This window comes from Dermacentor silvarum, chromosome 10 (assembly GCF_013339745.2).
Source record: "Dermacentor silvarum isolate Dsil-2018 chromosome 10, BIME_Dsil_1.4, whole genome shotgun sequence".
Lineage (NCBI taxonomy): Eukaryota > Metazoa > Arthropoda > Arachnida > Ixodida > Ixodidae > Dermacentor > Dermacentor silvarum.
Window position 1 is genome coordinate 40,023,590 of NC_051163.1, and position 24,486 is coordinate 40,048,075.

General features: G+C 46.4%; 1 protein-coding gene across 1 annotated transcript; it reads left to right on the top strand.

Annotated features, from left to right (window-relative positions):
- Positions 1-20,194: 20,194 nt before the first annotated feature.
- On the top strand, positions 20,195-20,761 carry LOC119431472 (uncharacterized). Its single transcript, XM_037698953.1, has one exon. It carries the CDS (start codon positions 20,195-20,197, stop codon positions 20,759-20,761), a length of 567 nt encoding a protein of 188 aa, XP_037554881.1.
- The last annotated feature ends 3,725 nt before the right edge of the window (positions 20,762-24,486 follow it).

Below are 24,486 nucleotides of genomic sequence, written 5' to 3' on the forward strand. Positions count from 1 at the left end.
TTACCAAATTGTGATGGGCAGATTACCGCATTCATACGGTACTAACACAGGTGGCAGAAACTTTGAGGTTAAAGAAGAAGATTGAGAAGAAGTTCACGACCGCACAACTAACAATGAAACGAGAAATGCTAGGCGTAACGTTACGAGAAAGAAAGACAACAGTTGGGATTAGAGTGCAAACTTGGGTTGCCGATCTAAATGACAATAAGAGAAATATATAGGGCTGGGGAGACAATGTAATGCGGAGGGCAAATAGCCGGTGGTCTGTGAGAGTTACCGAATGGGTGCCAAGAGAGTCGATGATGGCAGCCATTTAGGCGGTGTGATGAAATTTTAAAATTTGCAGGCACAACTTGGAATCAGCTGCTGCAAGACAGGTTAATTGGAAATCGCTGGCAGGGGCATTCGTCCGTCCTGCAGTGGGCGTTAAAATGGGCTAATGAAGATGAACGCTTCTCTAAGGTGGAGCAAGTGACCATTTTATACGTGTATCACTCCGAGAAATTGCAAAAGGCAATTTTGTATTCATGGCTGGCATGCTCTTTCAGAAGTGAATTTAAAGCACATCACGTGGTGTCATTACCCCTCCCCCCCCCCCCCCCCCCAACTCGTTAGTCGATGGCATTTCCGCACGGGCGTTATCACGAATGAACTGCTTTTGCGTGCGTTTTCATCGAAGCATCCAAATAATTCTCCGGCTGCTAGAGGGAACTGCTCGAAATAATTCCGTCGTCGAACGGACAAAGCGAACGCCTCCGTTCCCCTGAGTTTGCATTATTAAAGCGAGAATTCCAGACCAGCGCTTCTGGCGATGTCACTTCCCGGAATTCTCCGGCCTGTCCGGTGTAGTGGTCACTCAATGTGATGCATATTTTCTTTTGATTTCTCTCTTCGCATCTCTCCGTGCTCAAAATATTCGGTGTGGATGCTCATTAAAGAGCTGGTATAAGAATCCTTCACGTTCCCAAACCCAACTCCAGCGACCGCTTTTTATACTGATCTTATAACGTTTCAGCGACAAAACATCCGACAAACAGTGCGGAAATCCCGACAGAGTATGGAATAGTTCTTGTTAGGCGAGTTCGTGACACATAACTATGAAGCTCGTTCTCTCTGCTTCATCTTTGCATGTATAATAATTTGGGCCCCCCTTCTAATAACGACAGAGTACATTCTTTTCGAGAGGCGGAAGTGCGCGAAAATTAGCGAACGCATTTGGCCGTGGGAATCGAAGTAATGAATTCTCTTCTCTCCTCCTTCGCTGCTCGAAATTTTTGTCGTAGAGTTTCAGCAACAAGATGGTAAGAGGATTTCGCTAGTTCACAATCTAGAGTCCCACGATTACTTTTCACGCATATGTCGTAGATACTTGAGCGAGAAAGCAACTGAACAATGGAGCGGAAGTCACGTCATTGTGTGTGTTTTTCCAAGAGGCGAAAGTAGCGGTGCATTAGCGACCGCATTTGGTCGTCGAAGGCGAAGATATATTTATTTTATTAGCCTATAGAAGTAGGCTTTCGATCTTAAGCTGCAACTGCATAGAACAAGTCTTGCATGCAAAGATTATTTGATGAGGAAAATACAAGCCACCATAGGTTCTTGTCACAAGCTTTGTGTTACCACTACACTGTTTATACGCAGCTATTGGCACTGCGAAATTGACACAGCGGAGCCAAGTCTTTGTTCTGCTAACACTGAATCTATCTGCTCTTTCAGTGTTCATTACCACTTTCTCCGGGCGTTACCGCATAAAGTTGACACACTGAAGAATGAAATGCAAGTGGTCAAGGGCCCCTCAAAGATTAAATTTTGAGACACACTAGAATTGGCAATAATAAAATCGTTCTCAAAGATAATATAAACATTACTTTATTGAAAGAAAGTACAAATAAAATATTTCCCACATTCTACAATACTTATTGGTAGGTTTGTAATCACAAAACATTCAGGAGAACACATCTCAAGATTGCTGTCGACGGTAATGCGTTTAGCAATGAATAGATTCATGGTGTTTCTTCAATACCTTCACTGCCTGCTTGATATAAAAGCATCACTACAACCCCCTTTAGGTAACATTTAAAAATAGGCGTTTTGAAATACAGGGATTGCTGCTTCGGAGACATTCCATCAGTGGTGACGACCATGAGGGGACAGGCGATACATGGCTGTTAGTCACTAATTGATAAAAATTCAGTATTAATTTTTTGTGATGTTAGCTTCAGCAGATGCATCGACCTGTGAAATCGAAGTGAGCTCTCCATAGAAGCCATATCAACTATTGGATCCAGGAAAATGCGATTACCCGTGGAATTCTGGCACGGCTATCAGAGCCCGCGAAACCGAAACTCGGAGGTTGCAGTGAGCGCCTTTCGAGGCGACTTTCTGCTTACGTCATCCTGCAGCGGTCAGCCAGCGCGCTAGGACCCATGCTCCTCGCTGTCGCACATTCTGGCATTCTTTTTGCATTTCGGTAGAGATACAATATACCCGAACGATACGTCAAAATAGTATATAAGATACATCTACCTTTGACACTACCAAGACCTTTTCAGTGAAGCCTTTAGGAGCCGTAACGACCCTTATTTCCACTGCTCTCTTTTCTGGTGACTTCGTTTAAATTTAAGTACACGAGTGTGTTGGCATTTAGCCTCCATCAAGTTTTGGCCGTCCCGCTAAAGAATACAACCCGCGACATCGTGACCTGTAGTAGAACGCAATAGCCAGTGAGCCTTATGATATTGTCACGGTGCCACGAGAGGGACAAAGAGGACGATCACCGACAAGACGAGAGAGACGACACAGTGGGACTAGCTTCACGTTCCGCCATACTGGTTGTACAGGCCATATCTCCTTGACAGTAAACACGACCCCATTTAACATTACATCTCTGTCCGTTGCAATATATTTCTTGCAGCTTAAACTGTGTCGCCACATGCAGGACAGCAGTGCCAACATGCGCACACTGAATTCGACAGTTCGTGCAAAACGACACGCTGAACAGACCGTCGCCAGAAGCGCGCCTGGAAGGGGCAGTGAAGTGCTGCACATTCGGATATTTATTGTAATAACATAGAGGTGAGTTATTCAAGAAGAGGGTCTGAGCTAGTGGGCTCTAGTCTGCGTGTATTCGTGGGTGGGAAAACCGAAAGGGGAAAAAAAGAGGGGAGGACCGGATGGGGCGGGGCATTGTAGTGATGCTTTGTATCAAGCAGCAGTGAAGGCATTCAAAATGTTCGCAGAGTGGGCAAACCATTCCTATACCTCAAAGTATTCGTGAAAGTATGCGTGAAAATATGCGTGAAAATATGGGCAAAAACGAAATTTCTCTGAGAGTCTTTCCGCATCACGAGGGTAGACTCTAGCGATAAGTCAAGGGTGGTGCGTAGGAATGTATGCGGCTACTAATTCGGGCTGTTTAAGGAGCCTGAAAACAGTTTCACTGCCTCTTGGTCAGCATTAGATAGCCAGTTATCTGAATTTGCATTGATTATTAAGTGGGGCTGTTTGTGGTTTGCTGCAGGTCATCTTGCTCTAGATAAGCTGATGAATACCCAAACAAAACATGAGTGTGTTAACTAATAAGTGTTTGCAAATTCAATCTGGCGGGAGCTGATTCATGACACATCCTAATGGAAAGCGCGAATATTACCTAGTCTTCCTTCGTGCAGTATCTGATTGACGTTGAAAAAGACCTCCCAGGTACTCTCCTAACCTCTCGTTCATCACGCAAATGTCAAAACAATTTACGTGTGAAATTCAACACGCGAGCCTACAAGCACACAAACAAGGAGTCTAAAAGCTTCTACAGGTAATGAGGCAAACCTGCGCGTAGTTGGCGTAGCAAAGACGCGGAGCCCATTGAAACACGCTGCATTCATACCTATAGAAAATGCAACTAGACATGAGACATGCTCGTGGAAAGCGCGAATATACACCAGTCTTCCTTAGTGCAATATATCATTGACGTTGAAAAAGACCTCCAAGGTACTCTCCTAACCTCTCGTTCATAACGCAACTGTCAAAACAATTTACATATGAATTTCAACACGCGAGCCTACAAGCACACAAACAAGGAGTCCAAAAGCTTTTACAGGTAATACTGAGGCAAACCTGCGCGTAGTTGGCGTCGCAAAGACGCGGAGCCCATTCAAACACGCTGCATTCCTACGTATAGAAAATGCAACTAGACATGAGACATGCTCGTCCGGAAATGCACTAGCAAAGCAAAACAAAGCCTCACACTCAAAGCGGGAGCACTTACGCTTGCAAGGTGGCTGCGCGCGCACGTGCTCGTCTCACTGGACGTCAGCTGCCCGTTCCATTTTCCAACAGAACCACTCGCTCCCGCATACCCGGCGGCTCTAACGCTGTATCCCTATGCCCATTTGCTTTCAACGGGTTTCAGACATGTCAAACACTTCGCTCTAGAGCCTACCGGAGTGATGCGAAAATGTAGCAGAAGCGTTGTGTAGTGCAAAATGATGACAACCCGAACGGTATACGTGGACGGTGTAAGGCATGGTAGGACCATTTTGCCCTGGAGCACAAACAGGATTCTAAGACAGCCGCGCACCAGGCTGAAGTGCTTCTCCTCCGTTGGTCTTATTCCTTTGGTATTTTTTTAAAGTGACGCTTTCTTTGGCTCCCATTCCATGGTTTTGCGTGGATGGGTCGGCCTCTGGTCGGGTTCTTCGCTAGTATAGTCACATTCAAATTAAAAAAAAACGCAGTTTCGCCTGAAGAGCGAAGCACTGACTGCGATATCAAGGTTTAGCGTTTCGCTTAAGGTTCTCGGATGGTGTTCTGACTACGGGCGGGCCTTACACGGACGCGACATACGCGGGTGCGCCAACATTTCTTACGCAAAAAAAAAAAAAAAAAAAAACGCAGGCAGATCCTACGCCCTGTGGGAATCGATGTTACGCGAAGCAGTGTTTGCTCCGGGGAGCCTACCAAGTCGGCTGTTTCATGACTAAGATGGCAGGCATGCCATGAAATTCATGTCATGATTCCTCAGGAGTCCTTTTAACTCCGCCTAAGATAACCTAAGGGGAAAGCCTTAGTCATGCTCATGACTATGACTTCTGCCATCCACCTTTCGTCTTTTCCTTCACTTAGGGCCACGTTCGAATCCATTCCTTTGGTTTTTCAGTGTTAATCTTTTTTTGCTGAGTCATTGCCATTTTTGCTTAATCATGCTCATGACTATGATTTCCATTATTATCCTTCAGTGTTTCGATTTCAATGGAGGCGAAATGCAAAAACGGCCGTGTGCTTGCGTTACAGGACACTTTAAAGAAGTCCAAGTGGTCAAAATTAATCCGAAGCGCTGCACTACGGCGTGCCTCATAACCAGAACTCGTTTTGGCACGTAAAACCCCCAAAAGCAGATGACACTTAGTACCCATGTCTGAATCGATTTCAGGGGTTTTTCAGTGTTTATATTTCTTTCTTTTAGGTGGCTGTTTCATCACCTACATGACACGCATGCCATGACATTCATGTCATGACATGCGTGTCATGTGACATTCATGTCATAACCTATCATTTGTGTTCCTCATACACTCTTGTCATACTATGCGAATTTTGGTACATAACAAGTTAGCGAAACGACCATGAGAGCACCAAGACGTAGGCGGCTAGATAATAGATAGATAGATAGATAGATAGATACTTTCACAGTGGCAAATGTTCGCCAAGAAATGCTTTGCATTTAATTACTGCCCTTCCACTCCATGAAGATGGTCGAACAGCGAAGCTGTGTTAGTTACACCGAGTGTTAAGAGCGTTACATGTGCTTGTTGCACGTGATGCAATTGAGTAAACACAAGTAAACACATATCTACAACGGGAACTTATATTGAAACGTTGCGAGGTGAGAAGAAGCAGCGACTTTGGACGCTACTGGACGAGTGTCCAGTTTTCTGGTCGAAACCTGCCGAGCTGCCGCCTGGGGCATCGGCTGCAGTCACGGACCCCGCGCGCTTTCGGCGCGAACGCGGGGAAACGCGGACGGCGTCGGCAGCAGCTCTGCTCGTTGCCACGTTGGTGTTGCTACATATTTGTAATTCTCTCAGTGCAGGGCGCGCCGCACAGAAACACCTTCTGTTATACCCATCGCCTCTCCTCCTCGCGCCCAGCGCGGCCTCTGATTGGTCGCCTGCTCCCCCAGCGCCCCTCTCCTCCTCAGCTGGTCAAGTGACCAGCCCTCCTCCGGCGCTTCTCTCATCCTCTCCTGGTCAAGTGAACTGCGTGCCACTGCCGGATGGACAGACGGCGAAGGATCGACTTAGAACAGCTTCGCTGTTAAAACTTTAACACGCCGTGTAGGGCCTGTAGTGGCATTACACAGGTGCCATTACGCTGCCTGTAAATAGCCACGCCAGTAAAATTACCTCACCTTCAGGTTTGAGCACTGATATTGTTCCCACTATTAATAGTTAAAAGTCTCACAAGATTTAAGAAAGGGCATGAGCTGTGAATGTTATTTTTTATGCAATTTTGTTTGTCTGCTGCCATTTTCAAAATTCACAGTACTTATTCAGTCGGGAACCTAAGACCATGTATGAGCAACTTTGGGGATTGAATGGTGTAGCAATATAACCCGCATATACAGCATGCACAGTTATGTGGCATAAGTATACCTAAATATATGCGGAGCCCCTTAGCGACGCCAACGGAAGAGAGAGAAACAACTTTATTTAAGTGAAAATAAATTTCACTGAGGGATGGTGGTCAGGCGGTGCCTGGCCGCCACGATGGAAAGAATTCACTTGGATAGTGCATATATTTGCTATCGAAATAAAAAAGTTTTCCACCTTGCTGAAATATACTCCGCGTTTTGCTGCCGCGCCATACAGAGCGCGATTCATCCATGTTGGATGCTTTACACACTTGCCAAAACAAGTGTAATTTGTAGCGGCAATGCCCATGCGAAACATTCAGGTGTACGCGTGTATGTTCGTTGCTCCTTCCGGCATACATTATGCTATTCATGCGAGGTTTCAACCTCAAATAGCTACGAGGCGCACGTCCCATGCCACTGCATGCATGAATCCTGATCCCACTGCCCCTATCTTTCCTTAACAATAAATTAGTGTGCCTCGGTTGGTCTCCGTAGCGTTGATTCGATCCCCGTTTGACAGCGGTTGCTGACGAAGCTATATAGTATAGAGATTACCACATCAACTGATAGCGACTGGCTGTATCGTAGTTTTATTCTAATAAGCACGGAAAGAAGGAGGGGCTGAGTACGTCGTCTTGTTCACAGAATTGACATTGACAGAAAAAATCTGTCGCAGTTTCACCCGAAAGGCGAAGCATCAATTGCGATAGCAAATTAGTAGAGAGCTATACCGGAATAAGGATAGTAGTTTTATCAGCTGAGAAACTTGGAAATGTAGCAGCACCAGCAACGCGCAAAACTGTTGTCGCCGTCGAGTTTTGCCCGCGTTCGCACCGAACGTGCGCGGCGTCGGTGACTGTTGCGGGGCCTCTGGGGGCGGCTCGGAGGGTATCGACGAGATCAGAACGGGACACTCGTTGAGCAGCTTCGGAAATCTTACTCACCTTCTCGCCTCGAAACATTTTTATATAATTACACATTCGGTGCCGCAGCTAAACGTCGCCTCCCCTCCCTCCCGTCCCCCCACGGCCTTTCGCGCGACGGAAGAAGTCGCGTTTGCCCTCTATATACGGTGATTTTAAAGCAGGAAAGAGACGCTTAATTCTGCAGCCCTTCAGGGAGCATGGCGCAGAACACGCATTTGCTCTTCGACGTGCGTTCGCTCCCCGTGAAAGCGCGCGACCCTCGCGGCCTTTCAGTCGCACATACAGCGTCCAGAGCGCGGCAACGATTTCATCGCCGTTGACGTCATGCGGAACCTCACGGCGACAACGACGCCGACGGCAGAAATCCGCTTTGGAGTGTCCATATAGTTGCTATCGCAATAAAAAGAAGTACGTCCAGCGCCGGGATTCGAACCTCGGCCACCCAGCGCAGAGGACATCATCATCATCAGGCCATCTTTTTTCTTACATGGCATTTATTGCATCATGTATATGCGAGAAATGTACTATACGCGACAAACGTACAAGCACTAGACAACATATCTCATATTCATGGACTCAAAAAGATCTATCAATCACTTTCAGCACACCATGCACAACAGAACTGCAAGTAGCTTTGAACATACGAAAGTGGCAACGACCATCAACTAATCAACAGATGGGACCAGTCTGGTTGAAACTCTGTTACTTCATAGATGTCCTTCACGTTGCCAATCATTTGAGCATGTTGAAATTTAGACGAAACAACAGGTTCAGCGTTTCGCTCCAGCATGCGTGTCTTCCATATGCTATGTAGTCAAATTAGGAAAAACAAAACATCACCGCATATCCACAAAGTGAATGATGATACGTGGGCGAAGCACCAGGGGTTCATTCGGGTAACCGCGAATCCCCCATATATATATATATATATATATATATATATATATATATATATATATATATATATATACATACAGCGCTTATATAGCCCTTGAGCACCGCAGCGCCCCTAGCGGTCTTCACCTACGGACGACGAGGGACAAGGCTTGGCCCTAAGGTGCTTCACCCCTAAAAAAGAACATATCAAATGGCACGTCTTCTTCGTGAGGTACAATCAAGTATTGGATGGCAAGCTGATTCAAAATGAAGTCTTTCTTAAGAGTTCTTTGAAGCACATACAAAAATAATGTTGCAAACTTAGGACTTATAACGCAATGCTCGATAGTCTCGGGTACATCGCAAAAGTGGCAATTCACAGTTGACAGAAAAATGCCTTTTTTGTGCAACCATGTTCTCACATGCAACGTTTTACTGTGTAATTTAAAGGAAAATGTTTTTGTACATGAGGATAAAGGTATCTCGTGAACTCGCTGAAGTATACGTCATGCCCTCGCAGACGGGAGCATGTATAACGGTAAAGGGGAGGTGCGAAAATCATTCCTATCAATTCTTTAAACATTTGTTTTCTCGATGATGTCTAGATATACTCAGTAAAAAATGTCGCAGTTTCAACCGAAAGGCGAAGCATCAATTGCGATAGCAACTTAGTAGAGAGCTAGCTATACGGTGTAAGGATAGTAGTTTTATGAGCTGTAAAAACTTGGACATGCAGCAGCACCAGCAACGCGCAGAACTGTTGTCGACGCCGTCGCCGTTTCGCCCGCGTTCGCACCAAACGCGCGCGGCGTTGGTGACTGTTGCCAGGGCCTCTGGGGGCGGCTCGGAGGTTTTCGACGAGATCAGAACGGGAAACTCGTCGAGCAGCGTCGGAAGTCTTTACCACCTTCCCGCCTCGCAACGTTTTTATAGAAATACGCATTTGGTGAGGCCGCTAAATGTCGCCTCCTCTCCCTCCGTCCCGTCCCCCCACGGCCTTTCGTGCGACGGAAGAAGTCGTGTTTGCTCTCTCTCTCTGTGATTGTAAAGGATGAAAGAGACGCTTAATTCTGCAGCCGTTCAGGGAGCACGGCTCAGAACGCGCGTAGACGAAGTCCACCAGCACATACGGGTCTAAATATATTATCTCGTCTCAAAGGCTCATAGGTAGAAGACCACACGAAAGTGGCGAATATTGAGTGAAAACGTTGTACGTAAGTCCGGGCACAATGAAGTATCTGCAATACATAGAATATTTTGACCTCGTATTTGTTGGCTCAGACAAACCGAATATTGACAAAGTTCTATCACTGACTGAAAAATTTGGTATTGCTTCTAAAAGCTCAGGTAGTTGGTTTCGTTTATGGGGTGTACGCCAACTCACTTTGCTGGTATGGAGTGGGCAACTGTGCCGCCTAAATGTTTTGGTGTTCCGTTTGATGCGTATAACCGTAGTGCACATGTCTGGCGAGAAGGTGTACCGGTACTTCAACGCCATGCGGATATCTTTACGCCATACGTTTTCTATATTTGGTAGGGCGGCCGTTTGCAGCTTGTTTCTGGCAAAAAAAATATCAGGCCATATTCGCTTTTGTTTTTTATGACATTTATTACAAATATAAAACATACGTGCGTATTTACATATTGGCCAAAACGGACATAGCCGCGTCAACAAGCTAGAGACTCGCCATTCACAGTGCAAATTTCAGAGTAAACAGTTCTCTAAAAGGGAGCCAAAAGGATGCAGTTCATCAACAATGGGTACCAGTCCCGTTGGAAGTCTCTTCGATCATAATAGTCTTCCAATTGTGAAATCATGGGAACGAAATAGGGCTGCGAAGATAGAATTGCTTTTGCATTCCGTTAACAAGCGCGTTTTACATAAACTATGAAAGGCCATTAGTAGCAGCATGTCAAAAGGCACATATTCACATTTAGGTGGCATAAGGATATCGTATCATATCAGGATTTATGTCAAGGTCCTTTTTCAAATTCCTTTGGAGAACTCCCCAAAACAATAGGGCGTCTTTGCAATCAATAAAGCAGTGTTCTATAGTTTCCGGTGCATTACAGATGCGACATTTAATTGAAGATACAAAAATGCCTTTCCTACTTAACCAGGCACTGTTTCGGTATCCAACTTGTAGGAGGATATTTTGGATTCTGAATAAATAGGCACTCTTGCAGACTCGTGCAGGCACGTCATGTCCTGGTAAGCCGATGCATAGTGATCGGTGTAACGGAGACGGACAATCATGTCAACTATATCATTATACAGGTTGTCCAGTGAGGCAGAGAGCCTCACTGGTCAACCTGTATTCATTTAAGAACCTCACTGCCAGAAAGCGCACTGAGAGGTACTCTTTTCGCAGAGAAGAGTTCGTGCGGTTGCAGCCTAATATTTGCAGGGCTTAGGCCACAACCACAAACACGCGCCACTGGTGCCAACGCCAGCTAGCTTTTAGAGATGATCGCCGCATCTTGATCATTGTGGTTCCCATTCTATGCCACATACTCAAAATAAGGGATTGGACCTGAAGCGTCGCACCTTGCTGATTATGACGACGATTCTTTCCACACAGTGGCACACACCAATAACGTGGTGGGGTATAGGACAAGAAGAGGACGGTGGAAGGTCACATATCCACAACAGGGGATCGGTCAAGAAGCGGGAGCCACATATGGTGCAAGGAGTTTAAATAAAGGAAGAAACGAGACATCCATCAACACGCGGCAATTATTTCTAATAGCCGCGTGTTGATGACCAGCATGATGACCCGCACGATGAATCTCAACAGTGGACTGGCCAAGAAGAGACCAGTATACTTAAAATGAGTATGAAATAGTGGAGAAATAGAAGCCTATATAAGATTTATTACATTAAGTAGCACGGGTATACGCGAGACGCCATGAGCGCGCCCGTTGCGTTTGCGCCAAAGACGCAGTAAATAAATGAGCAAACTTATAGGATTTTCATTACGCGCTTCAGGAAAGCTTCCATTCACATAGATTCCAGCACATGCGTTGGGTGTGCGTAATATTTCTGTCTGCATTTCTTGTACTTTAAGTATTTCCAGGTCTGTTCGGAAGACGCCCAAAGCATTTTTTTTTTTTGCAAATCTAGGTGTCACGCGCACTTGTGAAGGTGAAATACGCTTGCCCATGTTTTCCGCGCACAAGCTCACAATGAATTGGGACATTTGATGCGAAGCTTTCCTTTTCTCTTCTTCCCACTTTGCAGGTGGTGGCTTTTGGCTACTGGCTGCATCAGTCTTGCAGATCAAACAACTTGGACCACTGGGAATTTGCCCCTGGGTGTTCGTTTGTTTGTTTGTTAACGGTGGTGGTGGTGGTGGCGTGGAGCAGAGGTAGAACACTGGGAACACGTGTCAATGGCTATGTGCCCGAATAGACAAGTAGAACAAGAGGCAAGAAGTAAAAAAAAGTCTGCTATAAAAGCACACTGTGATGTAAGAAATAAAGGGAGCAAAATGGCACCAGAGCGTGCACTGAGCGAGGAGCCTTAAGTTACACAGCAGCGAAGAAGTCGTTAACAAAAGAATTGAAATCAGGTATACAGAGAAGTGAAGAACTCGGCAAGAAAAGTAACCATGTATGGAAAAAAAAAAAACGTTGTGTACAAAAAGGAACCAGAGTGTTCAATGCGTCAGAAGCGTTGAAATACATAGAAATGGTAGAAGTGAACTGAAGATATTTTCGTAAACATTAAATTTTCGGTGATCACAGATTCTTGCACATGCGTGGGATTAGCAAACGTATTTTTGTACAACTGGGATAGGTGGTGCGTGAGGTAACGGGACTAGAGGGGCTTGGTATTTACCCACTACTGTATCTGTGCCTTAAGCGATCTTCCTCCTTCAAAATAAAGTTGCGCGCTCAGCCCCGTTCCTCTTCTTGCCTAGGTTGTAGTTTTCATCCAATTTTTATGACAAATATCTCAGATGTGAAATCCAAATGCGTAAGATTTAGTTCTGATTTGGGGGCAATGCACTCTATTCTTGCGGTGGAAGTTTTTCCTGAAACATGTTAATGTTCATTCACTCTTATGAGGCTTATTATTTCATTTACTTCTCTTTCTTCCACCTGCAAAGCATTCTCCATTCAACCAAGCTAGGGTATCCTCCGTTCTCATGCAAGTTGTATTTTCTCTTGGTATCGCGAATCGTTATAATTTTATTCACTAAACGTTTTCAGGTGCCAACATCGAGTTTAGAAATAAACAACAGCGTTTACTCTGCAAGCTCAACAATATATTTATTAACTGCAGCATATCGTATGTCTCGAAGGCAAGAATACTTCTAGAAACACAAAACTGAAAACGGTAACAAACGTGCGTATTCGGTGTCCTGAAAGCACTACGTCGTGACTGCACGTGTAAACTTACTGAGTGATCGTTTCCGATAATTGCAACATACTCTCACTGCCGGCTTGGAGAAAAAAACACACGCTTAGGCGTATGCGTGTAACTGCTAGCGAGGCGCTTTGAGAGGTAACTGGAGCTCGCTTTTAGGTGATTAAAAGCAGCGAATACGTTTTATTTTTCATGGCGCAGTATGGAAAGTGTTTTGGATGAGCACGAAACTGCGCAAAATTTTGTGAACATATTATGTGCTCTGCGTAACATGACAGCCAGTAGAGGGATTTGCTTCGATAGTATAGTTGTAAGAGTAGTAGTAGTAAAAAGTTAAGTAGTTTTCCTAAATATATGTCAGTTTCGAGATGGGCCTGAAATTTATAATGTCGCTTTTTGTTGCACCTGAGATAACAGTCGAGTTACATTACACACGCCAATGATGAAAAAGGAAGACTGTCCGTCACCGTCTGTTATGCAAACGCTAATACTTTTCAAACCAAGTACATTTAGGTCTGTACCGTAAATTCTCAATAATCATAATACGTTCTGACGTCCGATTCTGATCTTCCTACAATATAGTATAAATTTCAAAGCTTCGCCTACATTCCTGGTGTACCATGGCTGCTGGTTTGACTTTTATCGCGGTAGATATAACAGCGGATATATATACAAGAACGTGCTTCCTTGCACGATTCGCCAGTACCAGACAGTGAAAACGGACACCGCATATAGTGCGAAGCCTGACGGCCCAGGGCGTAAGGTGATGTACGTAAGCATGAACGGGAGCTCCACCCCAAATGAGCCGCAGTCGTCAACATCGTCGTATCAAAGTTTCCTTGCACCGTCGGTTCTTGAAGGTGGGATCGGAACCGCTCGGGTTACTTCATCGTCGGCCAAGTCCAAGTCATTCCCAGTAATATATCTGTATGTCCAAGCAGTCACTGAAATATTATGACCTGCCCTTTCTCATGAGCTTGATGGTGATCATTCCTAATCTCCTCTACCAATGGCTCACGAGTCCTGTGGCGTAGGGCAAACTTCTAACTATAAAGGGCTGCGCTTGAGCCGTAAAATATGGCTTACTTGCGTGGTCGTTCTTGAAAAACTTACTGTACAGCACCATGCTGAACGACAAGCTCAGCCGCCGTAGATATTGTTATATGCGACAATTTAAATTACGCTCTGGCTAGCGTAACCGGAATGAGAACAGCACCTGTTGGGCTAGCGAACGAGACCGACCCATCAGTATAGACTTGCATTCAGTCCCCATATGTCTCATTCAATAATAACAGCGTCGTTTCTTTTAAAACTATCCTTGTGTGATCTGCCTTTTAGTTATCCCCGGAAGAGTAAGGCACACCTGTGGCTGGTGGAGACACCACAAGGGAGCTGGAGGTCTCACTGCTGGTGTATATCCTGATGGAATAGTGTCTTCATTGTAATAATAATAATCCTGATCAGCCCATGCTACAGACGCTAAAATACTTTTTAAAGTAAGGACCGTACTACCTGCTCGTGCTAGAAATCGCTGAACTTCATCAAGTGCCGAGCTAGGTGACCACGTGATCCCATTTCGATGGGTGCCTAGTCATTGTGGTGTGACTGGCAACGAACTCGCTGATCGCTGACAGTGAGGCAAGATCGGCATTCTCTTCCTCTGATGAAGTACGGATTGCCTACTCGTGACCTGAAACCAACTCAATAATGACGGCACTTATGCAGCACCTTACAAATGCAAACAGAGCCCATGCAGACAGCATTCACAGACCATGCAGACAGCCTACATATGATCGATCCCAGATGGTAAATTTCGTTAGCCCCCGAAGATTACGTAGAGCAAAGCGTCATTGCTACACAGGATTCGGCTGAACTTTGCTTTCACCAGCCGCTATGTACACCTCGCCCGCCAGTCAAACAGCCCTGATTGTGAACGCTTCCAGACGCCTGAAACACTGGAACACATATTGTGCGATTTCCCAGCATATATGTTGGAGCGTAGGACGTTGGAAAGTTCCCTAGCCAGCGTTGGCAGGTAACCACTGTCGGAAGACGCTGTCCTCGGCCCATAGCCGGACACTGCAACTTCAATGCGGGCAACTAAAGCGCTGTTGAAGTTTCTGCAGGACACGAAGCTAGACAAGCGGCTCCAGTAGGGCGACCGCCTAATATGTATCATAAGTACTCACCACTTCTATTATTATCATTATCCATCCCAGTACTTTCACTCCCCTTCCGGCTCCCCCCGTGCAGAGTGGCACACTAGGACACACTAGCTGCTCAGGTCGACCTCTCTGTCTTTCCTATCAATAAAATCTATCAGCCTATATTTATGTCAACTGTAGATGAAGTCCTCTCCCTGCGATCTCTTGATCAGTGACCAAAGCTACTGCAAATATCGCTGAAGGTCTTTGTAAAGGCAAGGGGGCCAAGTGGTGATTGGGATTGCGGGAAACATGTGAAATATGTGCCCCGAGACAATCAACAGTGATGCATGTTGTGATCGCATCATCTCTGGCAAGCACTATTGTTGCAGAAGCGGAAGATGTTCGAGGTATCCTCAAACAGGTGCGCATTGCCTGGCCCTGTGAGCTCTCCAATGAGCGAACGTTGTATTTACACGCATTGGACAACGCTGGCGTGCTGTAGCGTAATAATCCTAGAAATAAAACCTGTATAATTGTAGCATGGAGCGCACCGATGTGCCCCACGATTTCGCACACATGAATTTCTGAACATGTGCTATAGACAACACTGCGGTCTCTTCCTCAGGTACGCGCCGTAGGGGCTTTAGTGCGGGAGCTCCGATTTAAATACATGAGAATGAAGAAATCGTCTTTCTCTTCAACCACTGCACCAGACTCCAACGAAGCTTGCTTCATTTAAAAGAAGATGCTTAAAAACAGTAGTTGTAGCAGTGGGGAAGTAGTTTGGACCTGGTTTTTCAGCGGAACTTCCATGAGTCTAACTAGGCCACTGACGATGTCACCACAAAAGCCCGGTGTGTGTGTGTGCGTGTGTGTGTGCGTGTGTGTGTGCGTGTGTGTGTGCGTGTGTGTGTGCGTGTGTGTGTGCGTGTGTGTGCGCGTGTGTGTGCGCGTGTGTGTGCGCGTGTGTGCGCGTGTGTGCGCGTGTGTGCGCGTGTGTGCGCGTGTGTGCGCGTGTGTGTGCGCGTGTGTGCGCGTGTGTGCGCGTGTGTGCGCGTGTGTGCGCGTGTGTGCGCGTGTGTGTGTGCGTGTGTGTGTGTGTGTGTTTTCCTTTTCTTTCTTTTTTTTATTGCGATAGCAATTATATGGACACTCAAAAGCAGATTTCTGCCGTCGGCGTCGCCGTCGCCGTAGCCGTCGCCGTCGCCGTCGCCGTCGCCGTGAGGTTCCGTATGACGTCATTTGGAGAAGAAATCGTCGCCGCGCGCCGAACGCTGTATGTGCGAGTGAAAGGGCGCGAGGGGCGCGTCTTTCACGGGGAGTGAACGCACGGCGGAGAACAAACGCGCGTTCCGCGCCGTGCTCGCTTAAGGGCTGCAGAAGTAGGCGTCTCTTTTCTCCTTTACAATCACCATATATGTAGAGCAAACGCACCTTCTTCCGACGCGCGAGAAGCCGTGGGGGAGGGGGAGGGAAGGGAGGCGACGTTTAGCTGCGGCACCAAGTGCCTATTTATATCACAGGCTCCGGCAACAGTCACCAACGCCGCACGCATTTTGAGCGAACGCGGGCAAAACGCCGATGGCGTCGACAACAGTTCTGCGTGTTGCCGATGCTGCTGCATGTCCAAGTTTATACAGCTGATAAAGCTAATATCATTACTCCGTATAGCTCTCTACAAGTTTGCTATCGCAATTGATGCTTCGCCTTTCAGGTGAAACTGCGACCACTTTTTTACTCTTACTTATTTTTCTCTCTCGCTCTCTCTCCTTTCGCATCCCTTTACACCTCCCCCGGTACTGGGTTTCTAAACGGAGATAACCTGTGGGTAACCTCCCTGTCTTTCCTTTACCTTTTTTTTCTCTCTCTCTCATTTATCTGCTAAGTAGCCCACATACGTCAACCTTTGCGTGCACATCACCCCTGACATGCCCTCATTCCATTCAAATACAAACTCGGTCAATTACCTAGTTCTCCAAGGACCATGGGAAAACACGTATATAGTGTTTTCGAGCGCTTCTATAGTCATTACCAGCTGAACTTACTAACAGCTTCGCAATAAAACATCATTCTACAATATCGCTCTCTCGTTTTATTTGTTTATATATGACAAGGCACGTTCCATGTTATTCGAAGTTGGGAGAAAAATGTGGTCACCCGAAGTCTGCATAATTTATCACCTCGTGCTTCGTCAATAAGCAGAAAACCATAATCACGAAGTTGCCGCATTTTACCGAGGTGGAAATATATAAAGTCCTTTGGCTTCAATAGGCTTCGCTTTTCTGTTTGGGGCCCCTGGGGGCATCATCGAATACACGTATGCAAGAGGCTAATTAACTGTTTATCCAAGCGCACCCCCTATAATGATATCTGGAATTGCGGTTGTAAATTATAAGCAGGATGGTAAGATGCCGCCATTGTTTGGCTTGCAAAATTGTGGAGGCGGGTCTCACATCAATTTCTTTTTCGTACGAGCACAAACATTACTTGAGAAAAAATTGTTAGCAGAAACACGCCTGTTTTTTTTTCGGCTAGAAGTAGGTTGAGTACGGGTAGAAACTTTACCTGTGGCGTCCCGATTTGCATGTAATCACGAATACATAGTTTCCGCTTCTACACTGGGAGGTCTCCATGCTATCACTGTTTATGCAAACGAAGTCAAGCACGCCATACTGCGCACATGCTGCGATTTTCCGCTTACGTTCATCGTAATCAAACAAACGGATAGTCATAAGGTCGTGGGCAAACAAAGCGCATGATGTCGTACATGTGTACGTAATCAGCACACTTCTGGCAACGGCCAGAAGTGAATGTTTTTGTTAAAAAGTGGCAGTTGTTGTGTATAGCTTGCTTCTTGTGTACTGATTTTACGTTCTCGATGCCATAATTGTGGATGAGACTGCGGTGGGCATACACAAAACATAACGGCTGAAAGCATTTTTGATGCCAATCATCTTTTTACCATCTCGTTTTCTTACCATGCAGTAGAGCTGGTCCTCTGCGTCGTCAAGGTAATAAAACACATCATGGCCGTGACGCTATCAGGATGAGACAGAGTTCAACAACGCATATGTACCGGAGTAATGACTCACTTTCAGCACACACGCTCATCGATAAACAGCGTAATGGACCTTGTAACGTTTTTACAGCATCAGAAACACCTGAACCGACCAAATGCTAAAGGCGCCTATGACAAAGTAGCTCATAAGGCAATACAGGACACCTTAATTGCTGTTGGGATCAGTGGACACGTATTTTACACCACGCACAGCTATATCTATTTCTGTTTTGATTGAGGACGGGCCAACACTTTCTGGGTACACCTCTCGTGGTGTTCCGCAAGGACAGAGGACTTAGCTTTACGTTGCTCGGTCTGGTGTTGGTTGGTCTTGTGGATTCCTCGCCGCAAACCATACAGTTCTCGATATGGACCCAAATTTTTAGCGCTTGCAGGTGGCTGCCCTCTTTTGCCGGTGTCTGCAGGAATAGGCCTCTGGAACTTCGTTTTAAAACATCAAATAAAGTTTCCACTACTACTACTACTGCAGGAATAGGCGAAATGAATGACCGCGGTGCTTATCAGCCCGTTCTTATCGCATACTTGCCCCAGTGTTCGATCGCCGTCAGCTGCACGTCATTAAACCGGCAGTCCCTGTGCTGACCGAGCTATCAGGTGCTGACTGGGGTCCAGATTAAGTGCGCTTGCTCTAAACGAGGGTGGGAGAGTGAAATGTGCTGGCCTATATGCCGATGTTCGCATCTGGGCATCACGAGTGACACATGATCAAGTCCGCCCACGACTTCAGAATGCTACGATGGCAGTTTCGACATACACGTCGACACCGGCATGATTTGGAGTTACCACCAGACAAGTTCATTCGTTGCTTCTAGTCGCAAAGCGCTGACACCGTACGCATTGCGTACGAGGGGGCACCCAAAAGTAACCGGAAATATTTTTTACAAGCTATGTATTTGTGTATCTTTTACAAAACAACATTGTCACCTTGAAAGTGCTCTCCATTACACTTAATATATTTGTCCAGTCTTTGATTACATTCTTCGAAACATTTTTCAAACTCGTCTGTTTTGATGGGTTTAAGCTCCTTTCTCGTTTTTTCCTTCACCTCTTCTACGTCATGAAATCGCCCTTCTTTCATGTTCTTCTTCAATCAAGCAAACAAAAAAAGTCGTACTGAGTGAGGTCAGGTGAATAAGGGGCGTGGGGCAAGGGAGTCGTGCTATCTTTTTTTTTTTTGCACAAAAACTGGCGCACTGAGATGGCTGCGTGAGCTGGTGCATTGTCGTGGTGGAGGAACCAGTCCCCCGACTTCCACAAACTAGGCCTTTTGTGTCGCACACTGTTACGAAATCGCTTGAGTACTTCTAAAGAAAAAGCTCAAATAGCATGACTGCCTTGCCCCACGCTCCTTACTCACCTGACGTCGCTCCGTGCGACTTTTTTTTCGTTTCCTCGAATGAAGAAGAACATGAAAGGAGGGCGATTTCACTACGTAGAAGAGGTGTAGGAAAAAACGAGAAAGGATATAACAGCCAGTTTGAAAAATTTTTCGGAGAATGGAATCGCAGATTGAACAAATGTACTAAGTGTAATGGAGAGATTGGACAAATGCTAATAAATGCGCGACAAATATTGACAGAGTGAAGAGGGACTGCAAGATAACTTCTTTTCCGAGTTTGTATTTACTGTAAGACAAGATCTGTTAGAAGCTTTTCACATTGAAATCAATGGTCAAAATTGAGATAGCCAACCTGAATGTATTGATATGATGTCAAAATGTGATGAATAAGTTCCTTCCATTGATGCCATTGTAGCGCCGTCCTTTGGGCGGCACGTAGAGCCCGGAGCGCTCGCCCGCATGAGAAGAAAATAAAGACGGCGCCGGGCAGTGGAACGTGAAGCCACGGGTCGCGGTTCTATTCTGCCGTCGTTTCGACCATCTTCACCTTCACATTGTGGGCCCTTTACCCGTGTCTCAAAGTTACCGTTACATACTCACCATGGTCGACTGTTTCACACGCTGGCCGGAGGCTGTTCCCAGTCATAACATCACCGCTGAGACGGTTGCCTGCGCTTTCATTTCTGCGTGAGTGTCTCGCATTGGTTGTCCTGGCACCGTGACAACAGACCGTGGACGGCAATTTGAGTCCTCCCTAGTTTCTTGCCTTAATTGCATTCTTGGAGCAAGGCATTACTGGACCACTGCGTATCACCCGTGTGCCAAATGGCATGGTGGAACGCCTTCACCGGCAACTGAAGACCCACCTGACTACCCGCCTCAATTGTGCCACCTGGGTTGACGCCTTACTCCTTGTGTTTCTGGGTTTACGAGCCGTCCTGCGGGCAGACCTCCAGAGCTCAGCAGCAGGGCTCGTGTGTGGCAGTTCTCTGCGTCTCCCCGGAGATTTCTTTACATCTGCCCAGCTACCAGCCCAGCCACAGCAGTTCCTACAACACCTCCTGGACTGCGTTAAAGGTCTCCAACCCACTCCACCCTGTCCATCCCGCGTCAATACAATCTTCGTTCACCCCGACCTGGCCACTTCAACACGCGTTTTCGTGCGCCGAGACGCTGTCCGACCACCGCTAACCCCGGCCTACGATGGACCATTCCGCGTCCTCCGCCGCACCCCGAAAACTGCCACCCTCCTGCAGAACGGCCCAGAAGAGACTGTGAGTTTGGACCGCCTCATGCTGGCTTACATGGAGACCGCGACCGAAAGCCTCGCACCGCCGTCCGACCTCGTGATAGAGTGCCACAGTCGGCCCACCGTCCGGTTTCGACTTCCATTCTAGGCGGGGGGCCCTGTCGCGCCCTCCTTTGGGGGGCGAGCAGAACCCGGAGCGCGCGCCCGCATGAGAAGAAGCCTACAGCATTTTCAGCGCTTTGCCGCCCCTCATTGTTGAATGTTTGCCCTGTAAATATGTAGCATCATTTGCGTCGAAATAAAAGAGTTGCAGTTGCAAAATCATGTGTTACAATTCTGAGTGAGCAGGCCCAAGCCCTCAGAACGAGTCATTGTCCCTCAAGAAGTGCATCTTCGATCGCGAAACTGCCAATTGACAAATGTTAATTTATTGCGCCCTATATTGCTGTTGGTGCAATGAAGCCGTACAATCGACAACATGACTCAACTTGCTTTACACCACCTTGCTTTTCGGGCCACAGTGAGCTCACATTCACCATGCATGAGCCAAAAGAATTGAAAAACATCAGGGTTACTTGCTAACTCCAGTCATTGGTGCTACATCCCTGGCAACACCATTGTGGCGTCCTCACTGTCCTCAAGTACAACTGACTCATCCGATCATCAAGAAAAAAAAGGTGGAGCAGTGTTTCAAGCTTCAAAGCAAGCAACCTAGCAATACATTTACAACATGCTTCAGAACCCGGTAACATGTCTACAGATTGCTGAGTAACACCCAGCCGCTCCGCTGCTGCAGTCAACATCCCGGAACAATCTAAAAATAGTTAAATAGATTGTTTGTGACCACACCGACGGGTTCAGACCGTGATGGAATCTGTTTTGCACTTGGGTTTAATAGTTAAGAGCCAACGCAACAATGGAGACTTTTCTGCGACTTCAATGCAGCTCTCCAAAGCATACACAAAGCAATGCGCCACGTACATAGTTAACAACTGTCCTCTGCAGTTTCACAGACCTCTCATCACCGCCATGACAATGAACATTGCATGCTTTTTAAATGGCTTCCCAGGCACTGTAGCATCAGCGGGAATGACTATGCAAACGAAAAAAAAAAACGATTTGCACGTGAGATTGGCTGATGAGTTTTCGATTTCGCTTTCGCGAATTTAGGATGCGGCTGAACTACGCTTGATGTCCAATAAATGTGCATTACTCCTGGGGACTCTAACGTTTTCATGATGTGTCATTTACCTTCGTTGCCGCTCAATCTACACCTACGTATACCGCCTGGTGTACCGCAACGCGAACAGATCACGTTGTAGCGCTTGTGGCTCGGCATCGCATTTACTAACTCTTCTACTTTATTCTTTGGAATGACCAACAGCTCTACGTGAAACATACGAAGCTATCAGGAGACACGTCGCACACCTCATCCGGTCAGCCCGCTCTATAATGCTCAGAGGCAATTAGTGTTCCTAATGCTGGATATAATGAACATTCGTTCAATGTCAAAGCAAAATTTTCTAGTCCAGTGCTTTCTTAGGACCTCCGCACAAAAGCTTACACTTGTGCTACAGGCCTTCATGAAAGACATTAGGAACGGCGCCTTCAACCGTTGTATGGCGTACGTAGTTCACATTGTGCTCGTGCACTTTTTCTCTCCCCTCGCGCTCTCTTTCTCCTTTATCTCCCCTACAACCTTCACCATTTGCAGAATAGCCCACCAGCCCTACCTCTGATTAACCAACAAAATGTTTGATAGAAGACCAGCACATACCGAGTGGCACATGCCCAATGCTCCAAGTCCGCGTCAAAGAGTTCCTTCGAACAGCGGTACCAGCCAGACCAGCGTCTACAGCGACCCATGTCTGCGTAAAAAAAAGGTTCGTTGAAAAGCGGCACGTATATGTACACATTGCCACACACTCAGTGACCCAAGGTGGTTCGAATGGAGTTTTGAACCATGTTCCTTCAGCACAATAGCCCGACGCGCTATCCATTCGACAATGCACTACCCCTTGACCCAGGTAGGTGGGAAAACGGTTAGATACAAACATACAAAGATGCAAACATGGTTATAAACGCCAGATGGATACATAGGGCCCAGAAAGTCCGCGAAATACCCTAAGTATGCTAACGCATCAATAATAGCCATACATAACGCTACCGAAAAAAGAGTGAGTACGAGAGAAGGAGGAGCCACACGTGATCGCTACCGCTACAAATACATTTTTATTAGGAAACAGTGAACTTTAATGAAACGCACAACAGTACGCCTACTTGCCGTACGAATTAAAAAAAGGTCACTTTCACGAAAACCAGAACGTGAGTAAACGTGCGAATGATGTACATTGCGATTGAGATGTCAATAATCAGCCAGGCTTAGATGTACAGAGGGCTGACTCGCACACCCCGTGTCCTATAACTTCCCTATAAAGAATTCCGGCATAATTCATCTCACGATGAGAGTCAAGTTATTGCGATTAAAATAACGTAGAGACACAGGGTATAGTAGGCTTTAGAATAAAGTGATTTCGGATTATACCGCGCTCTAATGAACCGTTATTCAATAATCTTTGGCGTTGCGAAAAGAGTCTAATCATATGAATGGATGCAGTTAAGCGACACTGACGCCCAGCGCTGCTGCCACGCTTAAAAAAAAACATCTCTTCGTAATTCTGCTCTATGCCCACTCTTGTGAAACTTGATTCAGCTCAGCTTTTCGCTATTGGCGGTTGCGAGAGAATTATGGTTTTCTTTTACTCCTTTACGGGGTTTGTGTGTCCCTGCTATAAGTTTTGAACGCGCAAGCCAACTATTTCAATCAAAAACCATCTCGCGGACTCCGAAATGCATGCACATAGTTTTCGCAACGTGCATATAAATACTACTATACATGGGCCGCTCGCTCTTAACTTTTTCAACAAATGCGTTAAGGCGTTCCATTTTTGTTATGCGGGGGAATGCGCCTTAAATGCTCGAACTGTTTCAGAAAGAGGACTCGGACCTGGAAGTCATTCGACTCAACGATGCTTACATGAAGGTCTCCACGATTACGTCCGTGCTATACTTCGATTTCATACAGTCCTAGCCGGCCTCGGCTACATCCAAAGTGACATTGATGTAAATTTATGGAATCACCATTCTGGGAAAATACGCAGATCACGAACGTTGGTCATCGTTTGCATGGCCTGCGTGTTACACGATGCATTCAGCCTGACTTACATCGTCATTTCCGAAAGGTTTCGAGGCTAAGTGAGCGCTGCAATTGACTAACGTTATGGTAAGCCGTGTAGCGAATCCGTCAGCTTTTACACGGTGCACTATTGATGTATATGTGCGTCAGACACTTGCGTACGCCCGGTGAAGGCGACATGTGCCATCAGAGTGTCCTTCCCTTGAGCAATAATGGGATGCTCTGTTTGGCATTATCAATGTTTACGTAAGCATCACAGAGTCTGTGCGGACAAGTTGGCAGATGTGATGAGGTGTCCGGTTTGCGCATTCAATGGGCATTCATCTGTGCTCTAGCTTGAATCTGGGTTGGTTAGTTCCTTAGTTACACGTCAGAGTGGGGGAAATGCCGCATACGCATAAAAGGTGTCCTCGCGCTGACTCCTCATTACGGAAACCTCCGAGTGCAGCATGGAAGTGCTGTGTAATGCACGGCTTATTGCAAGCACATCGTGGCCATTTAGCTAGCAGCCTCACATCACAGCCGGGACTAAAGTAGAGAAATGCTCAAATGGATGTTGTTCCCTCTGCTAGAATCACTTGCGTTACAAACTTCCGCGGCTGCTGTCAACATCCTCAAAACGATGCGAGCGACGGCAACCACTTGCTGGTGTCAAAAAGCCACCACGACCACAGGCC